Raw genomic sequence first — 18,912 nt, 5'->3', positions numbered from 1 at the left:
TAGTGTCAAATCCCCAAATTTGTTCAAAACTCTAACTTTCACAATTCCCAACTTAATACAATACATGCAACTTCAATCATTATTTATGCAAACATCTCTAATAACATTAGTAAACAAGTTTAATTTCATCAAAAACCATCAAAACCCCAAACCACCAAAGCTAATCGAAATTCTATGTTTCGTGCATATTTTCTTCATTTTTCCAATTAATTTCTTCATAATTCTACTTAATTTCAAGGTTAGAAGAAGATGGAAGATAAGAATTTGCACTAACCTTACTTAGCTATTTCTCTTTCTTGCCAACTTTAATTTTTCTTCAATCTTTCACTTTCAATCTTCTTACCATAAGCAAACATCAAGTTTTTGTTTTGGGAACTAAGTAATTTATGGAAGTTTATCAAAGAAATAAAGCTTGGGAAAGAAAGAAAAATAGAGGGAGAGAAGACCAAGGGTTCGGCCAAGGTGTTTAGATGAAGAAGATGATAGCTTTTTTTATTTAATTATTTTTGTCCCTTTATATATGTTGTCTAATTTTAATTACTTAAAAATTTTTAATTAAAATTAATTAATTTAATTTTAATTATATCAAATCCTTTAATTCCCTTTATGTCCATTTATTAATTTTCATAAATACTTCATATTTTTAATGCATTTTCAATATTTTAATGTCACTCATTTTAATAGACATTTAGATCAAAAGTCGACTCTAAATGTCAAATAATCAAAATGTCCCTCATCGGGTTATAGTCAATCTTTTTCGATAATGACATTTAACTTCATAACCCGAATGTCACTTTGATTTTTATACTATTTATTTTAATTTATTTTTATTTCATTTTTTATCCTCAAATTGGCTTTAAATAGTACTATTTATGGATTGAAAATAGTACTGTTAAGAGCTCAGAAATTCAGGACGTTATAAAAGTTATGTATTATATTATTAACTTAATTATAAACTTAAATGTAATAAAATAAAAATGTAATAATAAGTTTTAAAAATATAAATAGGTGACATTGTTTAAAAATTAAAATAAATTAATAATAAATACAAATTATCTTATTGATTTTAATTCATTTAAATTCTATTAATTTATTTTTTTTTAATTTTCATTTGCATATATTTTATTTTAATTTTTTATAATTTAAAATAATGTTAACTTACATAATGAAATCGCATATTTAAATTAATGTAAAAAAAAATTATTTGAAAAAACGGATATGAAGCTCTAGTAGTTACAAGTGCTGAAGAACAGATATTCACTATAGAATTTATTTCCTAAAAAACCCTATTCCGTTGTGAATGCTAACTCTTTAAAAGACAAAAATGCTTTAAAGACGGATTCCAGAGGCAATTGTCTGATCATTTGGTCAGAATTTCAATAGTTTTGTGCGTTCTCGTTTCAACTTTAATTTTTTTTTTTTTTTTAGCACTAAGTATGATTGGGTGTACAAATAATATCTTTTTTTACAAAAAATTTTAATTCTTATCTTTTTTTCGTTTAAAATAATAAGAATCACAAATACTACTATTTTTAATGTTAAAAAAAAATAAAAAAAAATATTAATAAAGTAATAATATAAATATAAATTTAATTAATTAATATGTTATTATTATTATTATTATTATTTATTATTATTATTATTATTATTATTATTATTATTAATGTAAGAGAGAATATTTTATAAATGATATAATATTAGCTCTATAATAAAAATTTTTAAAAAATCACATTTGTAATAATATAGATAGACATGCAAATAAATTAATTAGGTTTAAATTTAATTGCCTTTAATGATTTTTTTTGTTAGTATTGATTTTTAATTAAAATTAAATAAAATTCCTTTTAAGTTGTTGATTTAATAAATTTTAAAATCAATAATAATCTTTGGATGATTTATATTATTTTTACTTTTTTTTTATAAATTATAGTCATTAAAAATATGTCATTTTAATTAATATTCATAATTTTATAAATATTAATTTATTATTTTATTGCAATAAAAGAAATCTTAGATGAAAATTAACTTAAAAAATAATATGCAATTAATAAAATATTTTTAAATATATATAATAAATAACAAATTATAAATATAAATTTAAAAATTTAGATATTAATAAAGTATTTTACTTATATTGTAAGACTATTAAATTATTTTTTAATTTATTAAATTTTTTTATTTTAGTTGATTACTTTCTATAAAATTTTATATTTAATTAAAGTTAAATATAAATAGGATTAAAAATTTTAAATTTATATTAATTCTAAAATTAAAAATTTTAACTTGATACAAACTTTAAAATTAATTTAAATAATAAAAATATAATTATAATTAATTTTAAGAATAAAAAAAATTTTGATCAAAGCAAATGTTACCCCTTCTTTATACATTTATATATGATATAAATTATAGATAATGCACAAACTCCATTAAATAATGAACGATAGAAAAATTAATTTTGAATTTTGGAATGAAGAAATCACAGTCTATAGTCTAATTTTAATTTAAGATTGATTAGTTTTGAATTTGGGGAGCAAAGAAATCATAAGAAATTTTAAATTATTTTTTCAATTTCTAAAAAATTTTTAATATTATCTCCTATTGGTTAAATAATAAAAATTTATTTACTTTTTCTGTATTAAAAATGGGCCTCAATCCAACATCGACCTTATGGGCCTTGGGCAACCCAGTCCAGATTCTATCATAAGCTCATTCTCAAAGTCACTTCATCGTTAACCCGTAGCTCCTTCTGTACAGATGACTTCATTTTCATTCCCTCACTCTCTCAAAATTTCCCTCCATTTCCGGGAAAATCAGACATCAAGTGGCGGAATGGACCCTGCTCCCAAAAGACATCCTAGAACAAATCTCCAGATGCCTCAACACCTCTATTGATCTCATATGATTCCGTTCCGTTTGCACTTCATGGCGATCCTCTGTCTCCCCAAGGCCTCGCCGCTTATCGGGCACTTTCTCGGTTCTTCCAAACGAGGGAATCTCCCGCACCCCATGCGGTCTCTTCCTCTCTCGACGCATTATATTCTGCATTGGTTTACCCGAGTCCCATAACCAAGCGTCCCCAAATTGCTGGCTAGTCAAAATCGAAGAGGATATCTCTGATAGAAAGCACTTGTTGAATCCCCTATCGAGGTATCAGTTAAATTCTTTACCTAGAAACTATCCTCGCGTTTTGAATTTATTGAACTTACTGTGAATTGGGTCAAGAATATATTCTGTATCACGTTGATTATAAGCCCCTATTCGCCGTGTTTCGGTGATGCTAATAATCTATACGTGGAGAAAGTGGTAATGATATGGCTGAATTGTGAAAGCAATTTTGTGTTGCTTACCATTCATTTTTCCGGAAAATTGGCTATGTTTAGAAGTGGTGATAGGAGATGGACTATAATAAAAGATATGCCATCTCCTTACGATGATGTGATTGTTTACAAAGGTAAATTTTATGCTGTTGACAGCACTGGGAGGACTGGTTGTGGGGTTGAATACAGGGTTGAGTTTAATTGCAAATCCTATTTTTGGTGGTGACAATAAGTATTTGGTTGAGTCCGTTGATGAATTATTGTTGGTTGGTATGTGTTTGAGTATTGATACTAGGGAAGAGAGTCTGAGCTTTGGTAAGGAATATTTTGAGCACTTTGAGCAGTATATGAACCAGAGGACAGTTAGGTTCAAGGTTTATAAGTTAGATGAAGAAGGGAAGAGCTGGATTGACGTGAAAAGCTTTGGTCGTGTGTTGTTTTTGGGTGATGATTCTACTTCCCATGGTTGGATTAGGGGCTCCCCACAATACCTTATTGGTAGTCCAAATTTTGTTTTCTCGTTAGAACCATAAATCCAACAAAATCATATGCCTCATTTTTTTTGGAACCAGGGTTGAGCATTTGGTTAGCTCAGTTCAAAACCGAACCAAACAGAATTTCATATAAAAAAAAAATCAAACTAAACCAAATTAAGAGATAAATCAATCAAACTAAATTATTCTGGTTTAGTACGGTTCGGTTCAAACCGTTGGTATGCTCTCAAGCGCCCAATTTCTTGCCCAAATCTCAAATCCCTGGTTTCTTCCTCAAATAGTTATCAAAGGTGTGCAGCAAGGTGCATTGGACACCGGGTTAGTGCCTCATCCAGGGAAAGGTGGGTGACCTCACCCAGGCACAGTAAGAAGCTAGATGCGCCTAGGCACCCCCAAGTGAGGTGAAGGCACAAACATGCATCGCAAAAGTTCATGCAACCCTGAAAAACGAAGAAAAAGAAGACAATCTGGCTGTTACCTACCCTAACGTGGTTGTTTAGTGTTTACATTGGCTTTATATGGCTGTATTTTATAGTAATGATGGGTCGAGCTTAATGGCTTTGTTATATGGCTGTGTTGTGTGGTGATTGTGAGCTTAGTGAGCCTAATGGTTGTTGGGCCTAAACTAATTTATAGTTTTTTTAAATTTTTGGGCTTAAATCTAGTTTAGGGTTTTTTATTTCTCTTTTGCATTTACATTTTTTTTTAATTCTATTTTGCATAATTTAAAAATAAAGATATATATCTTTATAATAAATACATAATCATTTTTAATGAATTTATAAAATTCAATTTAAATTATTTTAAGTTATGTTTAGTAAGCTATTATTAAATTAAGTATATAGTAAAATTGAAGTTATAATGCAATAAAAATTAAAATTATTATTCTAACATTATATTTGATTAAAAATAAAATTGGTATAATGCATTTTAATGATAATTTTCGCTCATATATATAATTTAATTGATATGGTGGTGGTGCAATAAAATAAATAATATTATAATGTTTATAAAATTTATATATGCCTTTATATGTAATGAACATTATATCAATTAAATTTATAATGTTTATATAATTTATTTTTATAAATTTTATTATTTTTGCGCCTTTCCTTACCTTGTCTCATCAAGCACTTGCCTTGTGCTTGGCACCCAAGCTCTACGACCTTTAACGCTTTGATGCGACTTGAGCATTTAATAACTATGCTTCCCCAAATCACAAATCTACAATATCTAAACTTATATGATCAACATATTACACAAATTGATATAATACGAATAAAAATTTGATCTAAGTTGATTGGTTTTTGGGTCTTGAAACCCGAACCAAGGTTAAACATTAGATACTCAAGTAGGACATAAGGTGTTCAATTAAGACACTAGATGTTCAGACAAATAATAAAGTGTTCAAATGAGGTGAGGTATCTGAGGAGATCAAAATGAGTATGTGATTGGGTAACGGAACGAGTGATCAGGTAAGATAGAGATGCAAGATATGAAAACATGTCCTATGTTATAGCTGGAAATATAGGGTATGTTAGCTGGCACCATCGTAAAAAGTGGAATCGGTTAGCATAAAATTCTTATTAATATGAAAAATGTACTATTCTCTACTCTATAAATAAAAACCAGAACAATATTGAAGGGACGCAATTCTTTTACCCTTTTTTTATTGGTATTTGCTATCTTAGCATTTACTGACTTGAGCGTCAGAGTGGCTTAGCCCAGCCACTAACCTCATCTTTTATATTGAGTTGCAAGCAACATCCAATCAGGTTTTAACCCAAGGATTCTGAGTAACATCAGTGGCACCATTTGTGAGAAATTCAATGCCCTTTTTGGCTAAATTCTCATTTTCGATTATTTTCATTTTTGTTGCTTGTTTTCTTAGGTTTTGTCCTTTTTGTTAACTAGTTTTGTTGATTTCTAATGGGTGAGACAAGCATGTGTTTTAGAAGAGCAGGCACAGAGGCCATAGCTGACAATGTAGGGACTTGGACTAGGGGAGGAGAAGCTCCATTAGTGGTCCACAATCAGGAAATTCCGACAGAGGAAACACAGCCTCTTCCCAAGACCCTATGTTCTTGAAAATTAAAAAAATGGAGGCAATGTTCGCACTCTTAAGAAAAGAATATGAGCAATCTAATAGAGGAAATGCACTAACAATTCCAACACCACCACTTCCCCCTCTAACTCCACCAATAATGCTTCCTGGGGAACATCCTCTAGAAGATAAATCTAGAGGCAATAAGGGCAAATCAAAATGGGAATACTCCAAGGAGGAGGAATCTAATACTGAGGATACTGCATTAAGTTAAAAGATTGCCCAGGCAATCAAAAAGTACCAAAAGCATTCCAATGACAATGATTTCGGCATGGGAGATGAATCTCATCTTTGTGAGGCGATACTAACTGAAATTTTTTCACTAAAATTTAAATTGCCCATTTAAGATAAATGTGATGGCACCACTAACCCTAGAAGTCATCTTGCTAATTTTTGTACCACTATATTACTATAAAACATTAATAGTTACATTTTATGTAGGGTTTTTCCGACCACTCTAACAGGGCTTGCTCAAAAGTGGTATCAATGACTCCCAGTGAGATCAGTTGAAAGCTTTGATCAATTGGCAAGCTCATTTCGGGATAAGTTTGTTAGCAGTATTTCGCTAAGAAAATTATTTTCTGACCTTAGGAAGGTTTAACAAATGGAGGGGGAATCTCTTCAAGATTATATTTTCATATTTAGCATTGAGGCCATCCAAATTAAGAATCTCAATCATGAAACAGCGTGTGAAGCGATTAAAAAAGGGGCTAGGGATATGAAGTATGTTGATTCCTTGATTAAAAATCCAACATGGGATTATCAGCAAATAATGGAACAATCTCATAAATATATTAGGCTTGATGATGAGCGAACGACTCTAAGGGAAGAGAGGCAATTTTCACAGAATAACGATAAGAGGTATGAGAAGAGGAGCTATGGTGGTGACAGGCAATCTTATAATCGGGATCATGATTCGAAATGGGGAAAGGAGCATTACCGCACTTACACGTTTCTCAATAAGCCTAGGTTAAAGGTACTCATGTGGATCTAGAAGTCAAGATGTTAAATGGCCATGCAAGCTTAAGCCTAAGAGTGCTAGGAGGAGAGATCGGTCTAAGTACTACCGCTTTCATGATGATCATGGTCACACCACTGACGAATGCAGGCAACTCAAGGATGAAGTCGAGCGATTGGTTAGAGATGGCAACTTGAAAAAATTTGCTAGAGATGATTGCTCACGAAGTAGGCGAGAAGAGGGCTCAACGAATAAGGAGTTAGGCAAGGCTTTCAAGGAAGAGCTTATTGGCATTATTAATGTCATTGCAAGAAGACTAGATGATTGCAAGTATCGAGGAAAGATACCGCTGGACAGTAGTGAGAGATTAAAAGTTCTTTCAGTGGAGAGTGAAACTTAATATTCAGATTCGATCATTTTTAGCACAAAAGATTATGAGAAGGTAAAATGTCCCCATTCTAACCCCTTGGTGGTAAATATTTTGTTAAATAGGTACACTGTTAGGAGAACTCTAATAGATACCGGTAGTTTGGTCAATTTGATCACTCTTGAAATATATAAAAAGCTCAGATTACAGAGGAAGGATCTCCCTAAGATAGCTAATCCTTTGGTCGGACTGGGAGATAAAACAGTTTCAGTGGCAGGGATGGTTAATCTCACTATAAGGTTAGGAGATGGTACTTTTCAGAGGAATATTTGTGCTGAGTTTGTAGTTGTGGACATTCCTTTATCTTATAATGTCATATTAGGGAGGCTTATTTTAAATAGTAATGGGATTTTGATTAACATGGATTGCCTTTGCATGAAGTTACCTGTAACAGAAGGAGTTGCTGTAGTTCGAGGAAGTCAACAATCAACTCAAGAGTGTTACAGGCAGTCTGCCAAAGTGGCTACTAAGACTATTTTCCCTATTGATCTCCTGAAGAAGCTAGAGTCCCATATCTTTCCAGAGTCGGTTGATGAAGTGGAAGATGTATAGTTGTTCCTAGGAAAGCACATTAAGTTCGGCACTGCTCTCAAGGGACCAGATAGGGAGCCAGTCATTAACATCTTAAAGGAGTGTATTGGCACTTTTGCTCAGAGTCTAGAGCAAGTAAGGGGAGTCGATCCCTCTGTAATGATGCATAGTTTGAACTTGGATCTGACCTTCAAGCCAGTTCAACAAAAGAAATGACAGCTCACTCTAGATAGGCAGCAAGTGGTCAAAGATGAGGTAAATAAGTTGTTAAAGGCCGAATTGATTAGAGAAGTCAAGTATCCCACTTGGGTAGCTAACGTAGTATTGGTTAAGAAGTCTAAAAGCAAATGGAGAATGTGTGTTGACTTTACTAACCTCAACCGAGCTTGTACCAAGGACCATTATCCTTTGCCCATAATAGATCGGTTGGTAGATTTAACTGCAGGACATGTTGTGTGCTCCCTAGTCGATGCTATTTTGGGATATCAACAAATTAAAATGGACCCATATGATGAGGAAAAAACCGCTTTTATCACAGACTCAAGGTTGTATTGCTATAAGGCTATGCCATTTAGATTAAAAAAGGTAGGGGCTACTTACCAGCGTTTGGTGAATAAAATGTTTGAGGGATTGATTGGAAGGACAACTGAAGTGTATGTAGATGATATGATTATTGAGAGTAAGAGGATGGAGAATCATGTAAAGAACCTTGTAGAAGCTTTTGACATATTGAACAAAGTAGGCATGAAATTAAATCCGAAAAAGTGTACATTTGAAGTTAAAGTAGGAAAGTTCGTAGGTTATATGGTATCAAAAAGGGGGATCGAAGCTAACCTAAAGAAGATTAAGGCGATCATGGACATGAAACCACCTCAGAACATTAAGGAGATTCAGAAGTTGAATGGTCGCGTAACAGCTTTGGGTCGATTTGTGTCTTGTTCGGCTTGAAAATGTTTGCCTTTTTATCAAGCTCTAAAAGCGTGAAGACATTTCAAAAGGGGTGACAATTGCCAAGTAACTTTTGATGAGTTAAAAGATTTTCTCACTAAACCCACCTTTTCTTGACTCACCCAAGCTGGGCAAAGTTTTCTTTTTGTATCTTATAGTCATTCAAGAAACGATTAGTTTGGTTCTGGTTTGGGAAGAAGGCAAAGAGCAAAGACCAATATACTACACCAATCATGTGTTAAAAGTGGCCAAACCCAACTATCCAGCATTAGAAAAGCTTGCTTTTGTAGTACTATCGGCAGCAACAAAGTTAAGACCTCGAATCACACACTATCAAAGTCTGAATCAATTATCCTTTGAGAAAGATATTACATCGACCAGAGACATTGAATCACTTGGCTACATGGTCAGTGATATTGGTTGCATACGACATCAGATATGTCCCTAGAACGACACTCAATGCTCTCGCATTAGCTGATTTTGTAGTAGAAATGACATCGTCGGTATAGGAGGAAAAGGAAGTATGGGAAGAGCGGAAGGTTTGGGTCGATGGAGCTATCGGATCAATAGGAGCTAGAATCAAAATTGTGCTGGAAGGGCCTTACCACATTAAGCTCCGTTATGCAGAACATGGAAGAACATAAGGCATTCTTGATGACGCTTCAGATTATAAAGGAGGTAAGAATCCCAAATGTTACTATTTTTTGCGACTTACAATTGGTTGCTAATCAATGTCAGGGTAATTTCCATGTCAAGGACTCAAACTTTGCCAAGTATGAGACAAGAATTCAAAGATATATGCAAAAAATCCTATCTAATTCTAGAGAGGTCACCATCCTATAAATTCTGAGATCAAAAAACAATGAAGTTGATGCGTTAGCCAAGTTAGCAGCCTCAGGTGAGCAGCATTTAACCTAGCCTATACCCTTGGAAGAGATTACTGTCCCAACTATTGATCAGGAGGAGGCATTGCCAATTGATATTGTTTCTACTTCAATGACCCCAATTTTTTATTACCTGGACAATGGGTTATTACCTGAGGATCCTCTTCAAGCAGGAAGATAGTGCAAAAGTCTTTTGGTTATAGTGTACTTGATGGATGGCTTTACAGAAGGTCCTTTTTGCAACCTTGGTTGAAATGCATCACTCCTGAGGAAGGGATGGCTATTATGAATGATATATATGAAGGTCTGTGTGGTAGTCATGAAGGTGCTTCGACCATTGCTTAAAAAGCTCTTAAGCAGGGGTATTTCTGGCTTTCGACAGTGGACGATGCTAAGGAATTGGTTTGAAGATGCAAAAAAAGCTAGGAGCATAACTTTATCCCTAAAGCTTTGGCAGAAAGTTATCGGCTATTGGGAATTCATGGCCATTTTATCAATGGGGAATTAATATCCTGGGTCCATTTCCTATGGCTTCAGAATCCAGAAAATATGTTATAGTGGTCATTGATCACTTTACCAAGTGAGCTAAGGCAAAAGCTTCACAACTGATTACTACTGATAAGGCAATTACCTTTGTTAGACAAAATTTTTTTGCAGGTTTGGCATTCCTAAAGTAATTATTACTGATAATGGCACTCAGTTCGGTTGTTTCAAGTTTAGATCTTTTTATTCTGAGTGGAGCATTGATCTTCAGTTTGCTTCTACTTATCATCCTCAAACCAAATGAGATGACCGAGGTCACTAATCGAACCATTTTGAATGGTTGAATGGTTTAAAGAAAAGACTGGACAATGCAAAGGGAAGGTGGCTAGATGAATTACCATATGTCTTGTGGGCATACCGAACCACTCTCAGATCGATAACAGGAGAAACGCCTTTCTCTTTGGCATATGGTTTAGAAGTTGTTATTCCTGTAGAAATCGTTGTTCTTAGTGCTTGGACTAAAAATCCTGAGATCACAGCAAATAAAAATGGTCTCCGCTTCATTCTGGACCAAGCTAAAGTCTTAAGGGAGCGCGCTTACATTTGAATGGCTGAGTAAAAGAAAAGGATGGCTCGGCTATATAATGAAAATGTGAAACACCGATCTTTCATTGTAGGAGATCTAGTAATAAAGAGAGTAGATGTCTCAAGAGGGGAAGCCGGGGCCGGCAAGCTCGACAATAATTGGGAAGGTCCTTACATTATATCTAAAGTCATCCACCCTGGTTATTACAAAATCGCTTATCGTAGTGGTGGCAATCTTCCACAAGCATGGAATATATGTAACTTATGCAAATTTTATCAATAAAGACTTCTACTTATCTTATCTCTTTTAAAAGACTCCTAAGGGGCACTAAGGCGATCTCTCGCTCAATAAATACCCTAAAGGGCACTAAGGCGATCACCCAATAAATGCCCTAACGAGGCACTAAGTCTACTTCTCGCCTAATATATACCCTAACATGGCATTAAGGTGATGTCTCGCCCGATAAATGCCCTCACATGGCACTAAGGCAATCTCTCGCCCATAAATGCCCTAATGTGGCACTAAGGCGATCTCTCGTCCATAAATGCTCTAACATGATATTAAGATGATCTATTAATGCCTATAGGAATTGAGCTAACTCTAGTATTTTGTCCGATTAACAATTATATATACCTTTATATGTAATTAACATTATATTAATTAAATTTATAATGTTTATATAATTTATTTTTATGAATTTTATTATTTTTGTGCCTTGCCTTGCCTTGTCTCGTCAGGCACTTGCCTTGTGCCCAGCACTTAGGCTCTAGGACCTTTAGCGTCTTGATGTACCTTAAGCCTTTAATAACTATGCTTGCCCAAATCACAAATCTCCAATATGTTAACTCATATGATCAACATATTACACAAATCAAGAAACAACTCACAAAAAATACAATTACTCATCAATAACAAATTAACAGCTATTCTATAAACCCATTCTATAAAGATTTCAAGTATACAAATTACAAATATAGATTCTTTTCAACAGGCCAGTGAACCCATCGACATTTATGCACGTACCATCTACTTATCTCGTACCCATTATGCCATTGTTCAAAGCCCAAAAAGAAAAAATAAAAAATGTCGTTTAAAGAGTTTCTGGGCAACGTCATCTGGACTTTGCCTATTGGCATCTGAGGGTGAAGACGATGCATTCGTGATTTGTAAAGATTGAAGACGGTTTTGATGGTGATGCGATTTCGGGATTTGATGCGTGAAGACAGCAGTGATTGTTCTGGACTCCGCAATAGGAGAAGTAGAACAAGGATAAGGAGGAGGAGAGGTGATTTAGTGCTGTCTTAAAGTGCATGAACTTCTTGTGGATTTCTGCAAACCTGGATGACTTGCTAGAAGTAAATTAATGATGCTTTTTTTTTTCTCGATACAATTGAAATACTTCTTTTACTGCCACTAGAAAAAGTTGAATATGAACAATATTTGTGGATTGTGATTGCCATATTTGTGGCTGAATATATATATATATAATTGATTCCGAATGAGACTTGAACTCGAGACCTTACTTTAGAGATGAATTTAGTATCATTGAGTTGAGGCTCATTGATTATTTGGAACTCTTAAATTAGAGATGCATACTTGTATTTGTGGAGAAGACTAGCGTGTTGGTGGCATTGACTAGTTGGAAGGGGCAATTGATAGTTACCTTGAGCTAGTTCAAACATGTTACAACTTTTGCTCAAAATTAGCTAATCTGTTGGGGATGCAGAATCCATTCTTAAGAGTTGCAATGAAAGACTGACCAGTTACCTAGGGCTGTCTGCTGGTTTGGATGGTGAATCTAGAGAGTAAAAAGTTTTTTTTTTTTAAATGACCTTTAATATGCGAAGGTTAGGTTCTGGTTTCCATGGATTATAGTTTGGTGAATTTAATGAAGGCAGGAATCAGCATCCACGACAAAATGCCAGCAAATGTAAATTTCAAGATCCCAGAAAGTCCTGTCTGAATCTAATACCTCAGCAAGAATGCCATGCAGTGTCCAAATTTCTATCTTTGGTTTCATATTTTCTTGTTTTAGCCCAAGAAACAAAAGCTCGTGAGGGCTGATCCCCTCTTATTCACCAAGCATCCCAAACCACCTTTGGTACTGCCTCTTTGGATGCCTAACGACTCATGTTTGTCATTGTTCCATCCAAAACCATTATTGGCTTATTGCCATTTTTAGCTGCACATTCCCTGGCCCCATCACAGCTTTAGATAATTTGATATTATTGAATCAATTATCTAATTATCCAATTACACTGTTTTCCTTATTAGATTAGCAGCTGCAAATCATTGGTTGGCCGCACAATCGAAGATGAGATTTGATACGGAGATAGAAGAGCATAATTTTGTTGAACAGCATAGATAATAATCTTTCATCAACACAACTGGACTAAAAAAGAGGCATGATCAAAATTTTAGAACTTGATCTTTCTATTGCTAAAGAATGTACAAGTTTAGATACCAATTCTAGGACCCAGACACCCTAACTCGATGCCGTTTGAAATGGTGACTTCCTTGAGAAGTCAATCTCGCTCAGGTGCATCTCCAGAAACTCTTCTTGCACTTGGGTTGCCTGTGTGTGACCAAACCTTCACAAATTCAGCTGGACATGGTTTCTCAAACTTCTGATCTGATGCTTCGTTAGTGTTGTTCCTATTTAGGGAGGACGGTGCCCTTCTTGGGCTTCCAGCCACCGGAGTGGAAGAGCAGAAAGTTGGGGTTGCAAATGGAGAGGCAAAAGGGCTGTGTCGGATGGAGAAGGGACTAGGAGACATTCGTTTCTGGATAGGAAGACCACCCAAACCACTTCTGTTGAATAGCGACATCGATTCTGCTGCAGCACATCGCTTGGTGGCATCATCTACAAAAAGAACGTCATCTATCCTTGCCATAACGTTGAAAGCCAAGCTCTCCATTACTCTCGAGTAGCTTTCAAGAATCGATTGTCCAATATCCTGCATTAAGACAGACTTTTCACCGTTTTTTTCTAGTTCTTTCAATTTGTCAAATATTAAAGCCAACTGCCCAAGTTGCCGCATCAGTGCTCTGGAGGACAGCTACCCATGTAAGGTCTAGAGTAAGGAACCCAAACTAGAAGCATTAATAAATTATGGGGAAAACAACTTATTTTAGTGCATCATTTTTCCCTAACGTCATACCATGAATATTAACATATGGTATTCAACAAGAGATTACCCACATAAAATAATGAGTATCATGTCAGCGCCTTCTGCTCTATGGTTACTTTAACCCTCTGTTTGGAAACTAGAATTTTATAAGAATTTAATCCAATAATTTTTTTTTTTCAATTCTCATGTTTAGAAATTTAATAGGTGAAAGAATTCAATTCTTTTTAACTTTAACTTTAAAAAAAGACATTTTAAAAGAAACAGAAATCATGCCAAAAACAATATAATTGTGCGAAAATTGCATCGAGTTCTTTTCTTACAAATGATTTTTTTTTTCCAAACGGAGACTAAAGAAATGACTACAATTATTGAATTGCCTCTTGAGCTATTTGTTATAAAGACCTTTTCAGATTGCATTCAGTGAATTTGGTCCAAAAGACTTATTTAATATGTATCATATGTGATCTTTTCTTGTTGGCAATCAAATTACTTATGTGATAATCTTAAAGGATTGGAGCTTTAAGAGCAAATACCTTGTTATATTGAATCTTGTTCATATCCGATGCTGTCTGCGGAAGGCCAGGAAAACGTATCCTTAGGCTTTGTAAGAGGGTCTCAGCCCGCTGGGCCAGAAAATTATTCTTTTTGGTGTCAGCGACAAGGTTCTTGACCTTGCCACCCCATGATGAGTGCCTAACTTTTGTGAGATTTGTCTGCTTTCTCTTATCTTTATGCTTCCAGATATGCACTGCTGCCTCAATCCTGTTAGCTATTTCCAGTGTGTGATGCTCAGTTGAGAGGTCTAGGCAATCAAGAAGACATTCTGGCTTGAACTGCTCGGCAGTTATGTAGCGGTAGATGATATCTCCCAAGCAAGCTTTTCCACTCTGATTATGATTGCACAACAAGAAGGGGAAAAAAAAGGTTAAAAATTAGATTGGAAGGAAAAAAAAAAAAAAGTAGAAGAAAAAGAGAAACCACAAGATTTCTTCTATGAACCCAAAAAAAAAAAAAGAACACAGGCAAATAATATGTACTAATAGGGCATGCCAACTTCTATGCAACACATTTATAAATTTGTTCAATAAAATTGCATTATGAGAAGTTATCATACATGCACATTTAAAATTATCACGGACAGAGCTACCTTGGTTGTTGAAGGGGCCAAAACAGGAGCAACATACTTAGGCTTTAGAATTCATTGTTTGCATTAAATTTAACCAGAGTTAGAATTGTATGATTAGCAATAAAATTTTCTCCTCCATCAAATCATGGGTATTCTTTCAACATAACTTTGTTCAAATATTATTTTATTGTCTTGTCTACATTGGCATGCCTCCAAACTTTATGACACAACAAGAATACATCATTTAAAATAAGACTATTAAGATAAGAAGAAAAATAAAGTGGCCAATGGAATGAAGTACCCAGCATGAGAGAAAACTTTCACTTGCTTCTGTTTATACTGATATGCTCTCACATTTTATCTGACAAAAGAAGACAACAGAGCATTATCTTCTATCCTTTCTGGTATCTATCACCATTTCACAATGCCTTCTCTTTTTATCAGTCAATTTATCTGTACCCCAGTTCTTCTGGGTAGAAATATATCTTTTGCCTATACTGCAACTGTATTCTTTATAATTGCCAATCCTTTTGAAGGCCTTTTAAAATATATCACTAAAAGGAACCAAAGAACATTATTGTAGTTTAGAAATAAAAATAGGTGACATCTTGAACCATCGTTACAGAATCGCAGGTTTCAAGCTTGGCAACGAAAGCCCAAAGGCTAACTGAAGCGAGGAGAAGTCAGGATACATAATATAGATGAACTCCCAAGTTCTTTGAGAATCAAATAAATGCCGGGCTTCCAATGATGTAAATCTTACAACATAACTTCTCAGAATCTCAGAAAAGGAATATTTTTAATAAACTAAGAAGAAAATTAATAATCAAACTAATAACTTAAAGCTATTGAAGAAATGCGAGATGTAAATTAACTCTCAAGTTCTTTGAGAATCAAATAAATGCCAAGCTACCAGCTGTAAATTTTACAACATAACTTCTCAGAATCTCACAAAAGGAATATTTTAAATGAACATAAACTAAGGCTCTATTTGTTTCGTGGAAAATAACTAGTATGTGGAAAATATTTTCCATGAAAACGTTTTCTAAGAAAAGGTTTTCCATGAAAATATTTTCCATTATTTGGTTGCAATGTTAAACTAATGAAATTTGTTTATGTCATATATGTATAAGTGTTTTTACAATCTAATAAGGTTATCAAATTCAGGAAAATGACTTCCTCTTTTGAGCAGGGAAAGTCATTTTTCTTAAAAATGGCTTAATTTTTCTTTTGACAAGAAAAAATATCTTCCACGATAATATTTTTCACAAAACAAATGAAACCTAAGAAGTAAATTAATAATCAAACTAATAATTTAAAGCTATTGAAGAAAAGCAAGAAGTCACCAAAAAAAAAAAAAAGGCTAGTCTCACAGGCATTTTAAGTAAAGAAATACAGAAACCATACCTTAGGTAAGGTCTCCAAGTACACACTAGGTATCTCCATCTCAGCAAGCACACTACTATTGATTGCCATTGCTGCCTTTAATATCTGGTTTGTGCAATCCCTGCACTGCTGCAACCTTTTCCTTGCATCTTCAGACAACCCATTTGATGGTACTTTTGGACAAGGCAACCACCATTTCTCTTCCTGCCTAATTGAAGGTCTCCCACTAGAAATACTTGATGGATACAAATCGCAATCACCACCATCAGCTACAATTATCCCCCGATCCACATACCAGAACTCCGTGTCACAAAACCCATCAAGCATGCTAATTAGCATGGCATCAAGCTTCTTCAGGGCAGGGAGATTAATGTATAAATCTGGGCGTGGCCTAGTTGCCATGACCTCATATGTGCCTCCACCAGGGAATTGTTGTATTGAAGGAACAAGCTCAACTATTGAATCACTCACACATAAGAGCCATTCCATTTCTCTGCGCCACATTGATTTCTTTAGTGTAGCCAATGGCTCTAACCTCCACAGCTCACCGAACACAGTTGCTGCCATAAACAAAACAAATAGATTTAGAGCAATACCAATATTATACAAGTTCACATATATATATAAAAAAAATAAAAAAATAATAAAAAAAAAGATTAAAAACATATACAGAGAGTAAAATCATACAAACCAGAAAGATTTGTGATGGCATTTGAAATGGCAAGAGCAGTACAGACTCCTTTACCACCTCCAGACATGTCCTCTCCCAACAGAAGCTTAGCGAATCTCTCTTTCATCATTTCAACTTCTACAAAAATGTGCACCCAAAAAAAAAATACTAAATCTAGAAATGATTAAAATGGATAATCCTCAAATGACACAAAATTATATGCAATTTGCAGTATACTTTATAAATTCCTAATATTGCTGAAAAGAAGCTTAAAGAAGATGGACACTCAAAGGTAATTTAAAATTAAAAAAAAAAATTGTCTAAAAATTTGATAAATTAAAGGTTAAGCTCTCCTATTTCCCCAATACTTGGAAGAAACAAAATCATAAAACCTCAATATCCATAATTTACTTTTATTAGCAACCCAACAAATCAAATCCATAAAATTGACAGCCTAAAAAACAAAAAGCACAAAAAACTGCATCCAAAATTGACCTTAAACCTCACTCAATCCACCAAAAATCACTCAGACGAACAGCACTAAAAGTGAAATAACTAACAAAAAAAAAAAAGAAATTGAAGTAATAAGAATCAGAATCAAGTACCAGATATATCCGTCTCCCGTTTCTCAGGCTTGACGTCCCAAATCATGATGTCCTTTCCTCCAATCACCGGCAGCAACACCGGCGCTTGAAAACAGAAACTGGAGGTTACCGGAGGACGAGGAGACGAAGTCAAAGAGCTAGAAGCACCTTCACCATCAAACCGCCGACACGAGAAACTACTGCAGCTCTCTGACTCGCTGACGTCAGCACTCAAGCTATAGCTCCCACATCTCTCGCTCTGCGGATCAGAGCCTTCATCGGAGGACACGCTCCCCATACTATAATCAAGATCCAACGCTCCAAAACTAAAACTCAAAAAAAAAAAAAAAAGATCTCACGTGCACATTAGTAATAATGAGATTATGCACATCTTATTACATCAAGAACTGGACAATGCGGTGGCGACTGGTGGTTGTTATGGTGGTGGTGCTAAGGAATGTGCTCATGATGATGATCGTTAAAGGAGAAAAGTACTCTAATAGCAGCATATAAAAAGCACGCTCTCTCACTCTGGTTTACTCTCATTGTACTCTTTCAGTCTTTTTCTCTGTCTCCTCTCTCTCAAAGTAAAAACTACTGCCGCTTTCTCTGCATATTTTATTAATATTTTCCTTTTTGTGGTCTAATATCTCTAATTCGCTGCCTTCTTTTCTCTCTCTACAGCGTACTCGATAGTGAGAGTGTAGAGAGAGAGTAAACGGCCGTTTGCAGCGGCTTTGTCGTCTTTCCCCAACGAGAAACAGAAGGTGTTTTAAGCACCCGACACGTCCTTTTTTTGTGGGCCCATCCTGCTCACATCTCTTTACCTGCTTGCCACGGTGGCGCGGCACTGTGATATAATTTGGACGGTTATGGAGGGAATTGCGTGTGGGTGAGATGAAATGCAAACGGCGGTTTGTTTCCTTTGTATTATTTTCGCGGGAGAGAAGGATAAAAAGTGGGGGTCCTCAGTTTATGAGCTTTGGACTCGGTTGTCGAAGCCTCATATTGGGATTAGTTAGGAGATTTAATAAGAAATTATTATTGAAAAAAGTTCACAATAAATTATTATTGAAAAAAAAAAGTTTAATTTCGCATATTTATAAATTTAATATATAATTTTATCTGTAATATTAGAAAAGTTTAATTTAATATTTTTTATTTTTATAAACCAAATTTAAAATTTTAAATTTAAGTTTAATTTAATTTAAAAATTAAAATTTATATATTCAATTTCTTGATTTTTTAATTTAAATTAAAAAATAAAAATAAAAATTTAA

At 34.3% G+C, this 18,912-nt stretch overlaps 1 protein-coding gene and 1 pseudogene across 1 annotated transcript; one reads left to right on the top strand and one right to left on the bottom strand.

Moving 5' to 3' along the window:
- The first annotated feature begins 2,751 nt into the window (after nt 1-2,751).
- Nucleotides 2,752-4,460, top strand: LOC110662483 (F-box protein SKIP23-like; annotated as a pseudogene).
- Nucleotides 4,461-13,031: 8,571 nt separating this feature from the next.
- Nucleotides 13,032-18,354, bottom strand: LOC110661900 (rop guanine nucleotide exchange factor 1). The gene is made up of 5 exons (XM_021820732.2): nt 17,654-18,354; nt 17,070-17,186; nt 16,400-16,938; nt 14,400-14,753; nt 13,032-13,692 (listed from the first exon to the last, which is right to left on the bottom strand). Exons 1-5 carry the CDS (start codon nt 17,928-17,930, stop codon nt 13,261-13,263), a joined length of 1,719 nt encoding a protein of 572 aa, XP_021676424.2. The 5' UTR covers nt 17,931-18,354; the 3' UTR covers nt 13,032-13,260.
- Between the last annotated feature and the right edge of the window lie 558 nt (nt 18,355-18,912).

The sequence above is a fragment of the Hevea brasiliensis genome, unplaced genomic scaffold (assembly GCF_030052815.1).
Source record: "Hevea brasiliensis isolate MT/VB/25A 57/8 unplaced genomic scaffold, ASM3005281v1 Scaf1, whole genome shotgun sequence".
Taxonomy (NCBI): Eukaryota; Viridiplantae; Streptophyta; class Magnoliopsida; order Malpighiales; family Euphorbiaceae; genus Hevea; species Hevea brasiliensis.
This window is presented reverse-complemented; position numbering and strand designations above follow the sequence as displayed.

Excerpts from the sequence above, each read along its gene's own strand:
- LOC110661900 (XM_021820732.2), bottom strand. The coding sequence starts at position 17,930 with ATGGGGAGCGTGTCCTCCGATGAAGGCTCTGATCCGCAGAGCGAGAGA. Across the intron at positions 17,187-17,653 it reads ACGGGAGACGGATATATCTG|AAGTTGAAATGATGAAAGAG; the intron begins GTACTTGATTCT and ends ACATTTTTGTAG. Across the intron at positions 13,693-14,399 it reads ACAAGATTCAATATAACAAG|GATATTGGACAATCGATTCT; the intron begins GTATTTGCTCTT and ends GTCTTAATGCAG.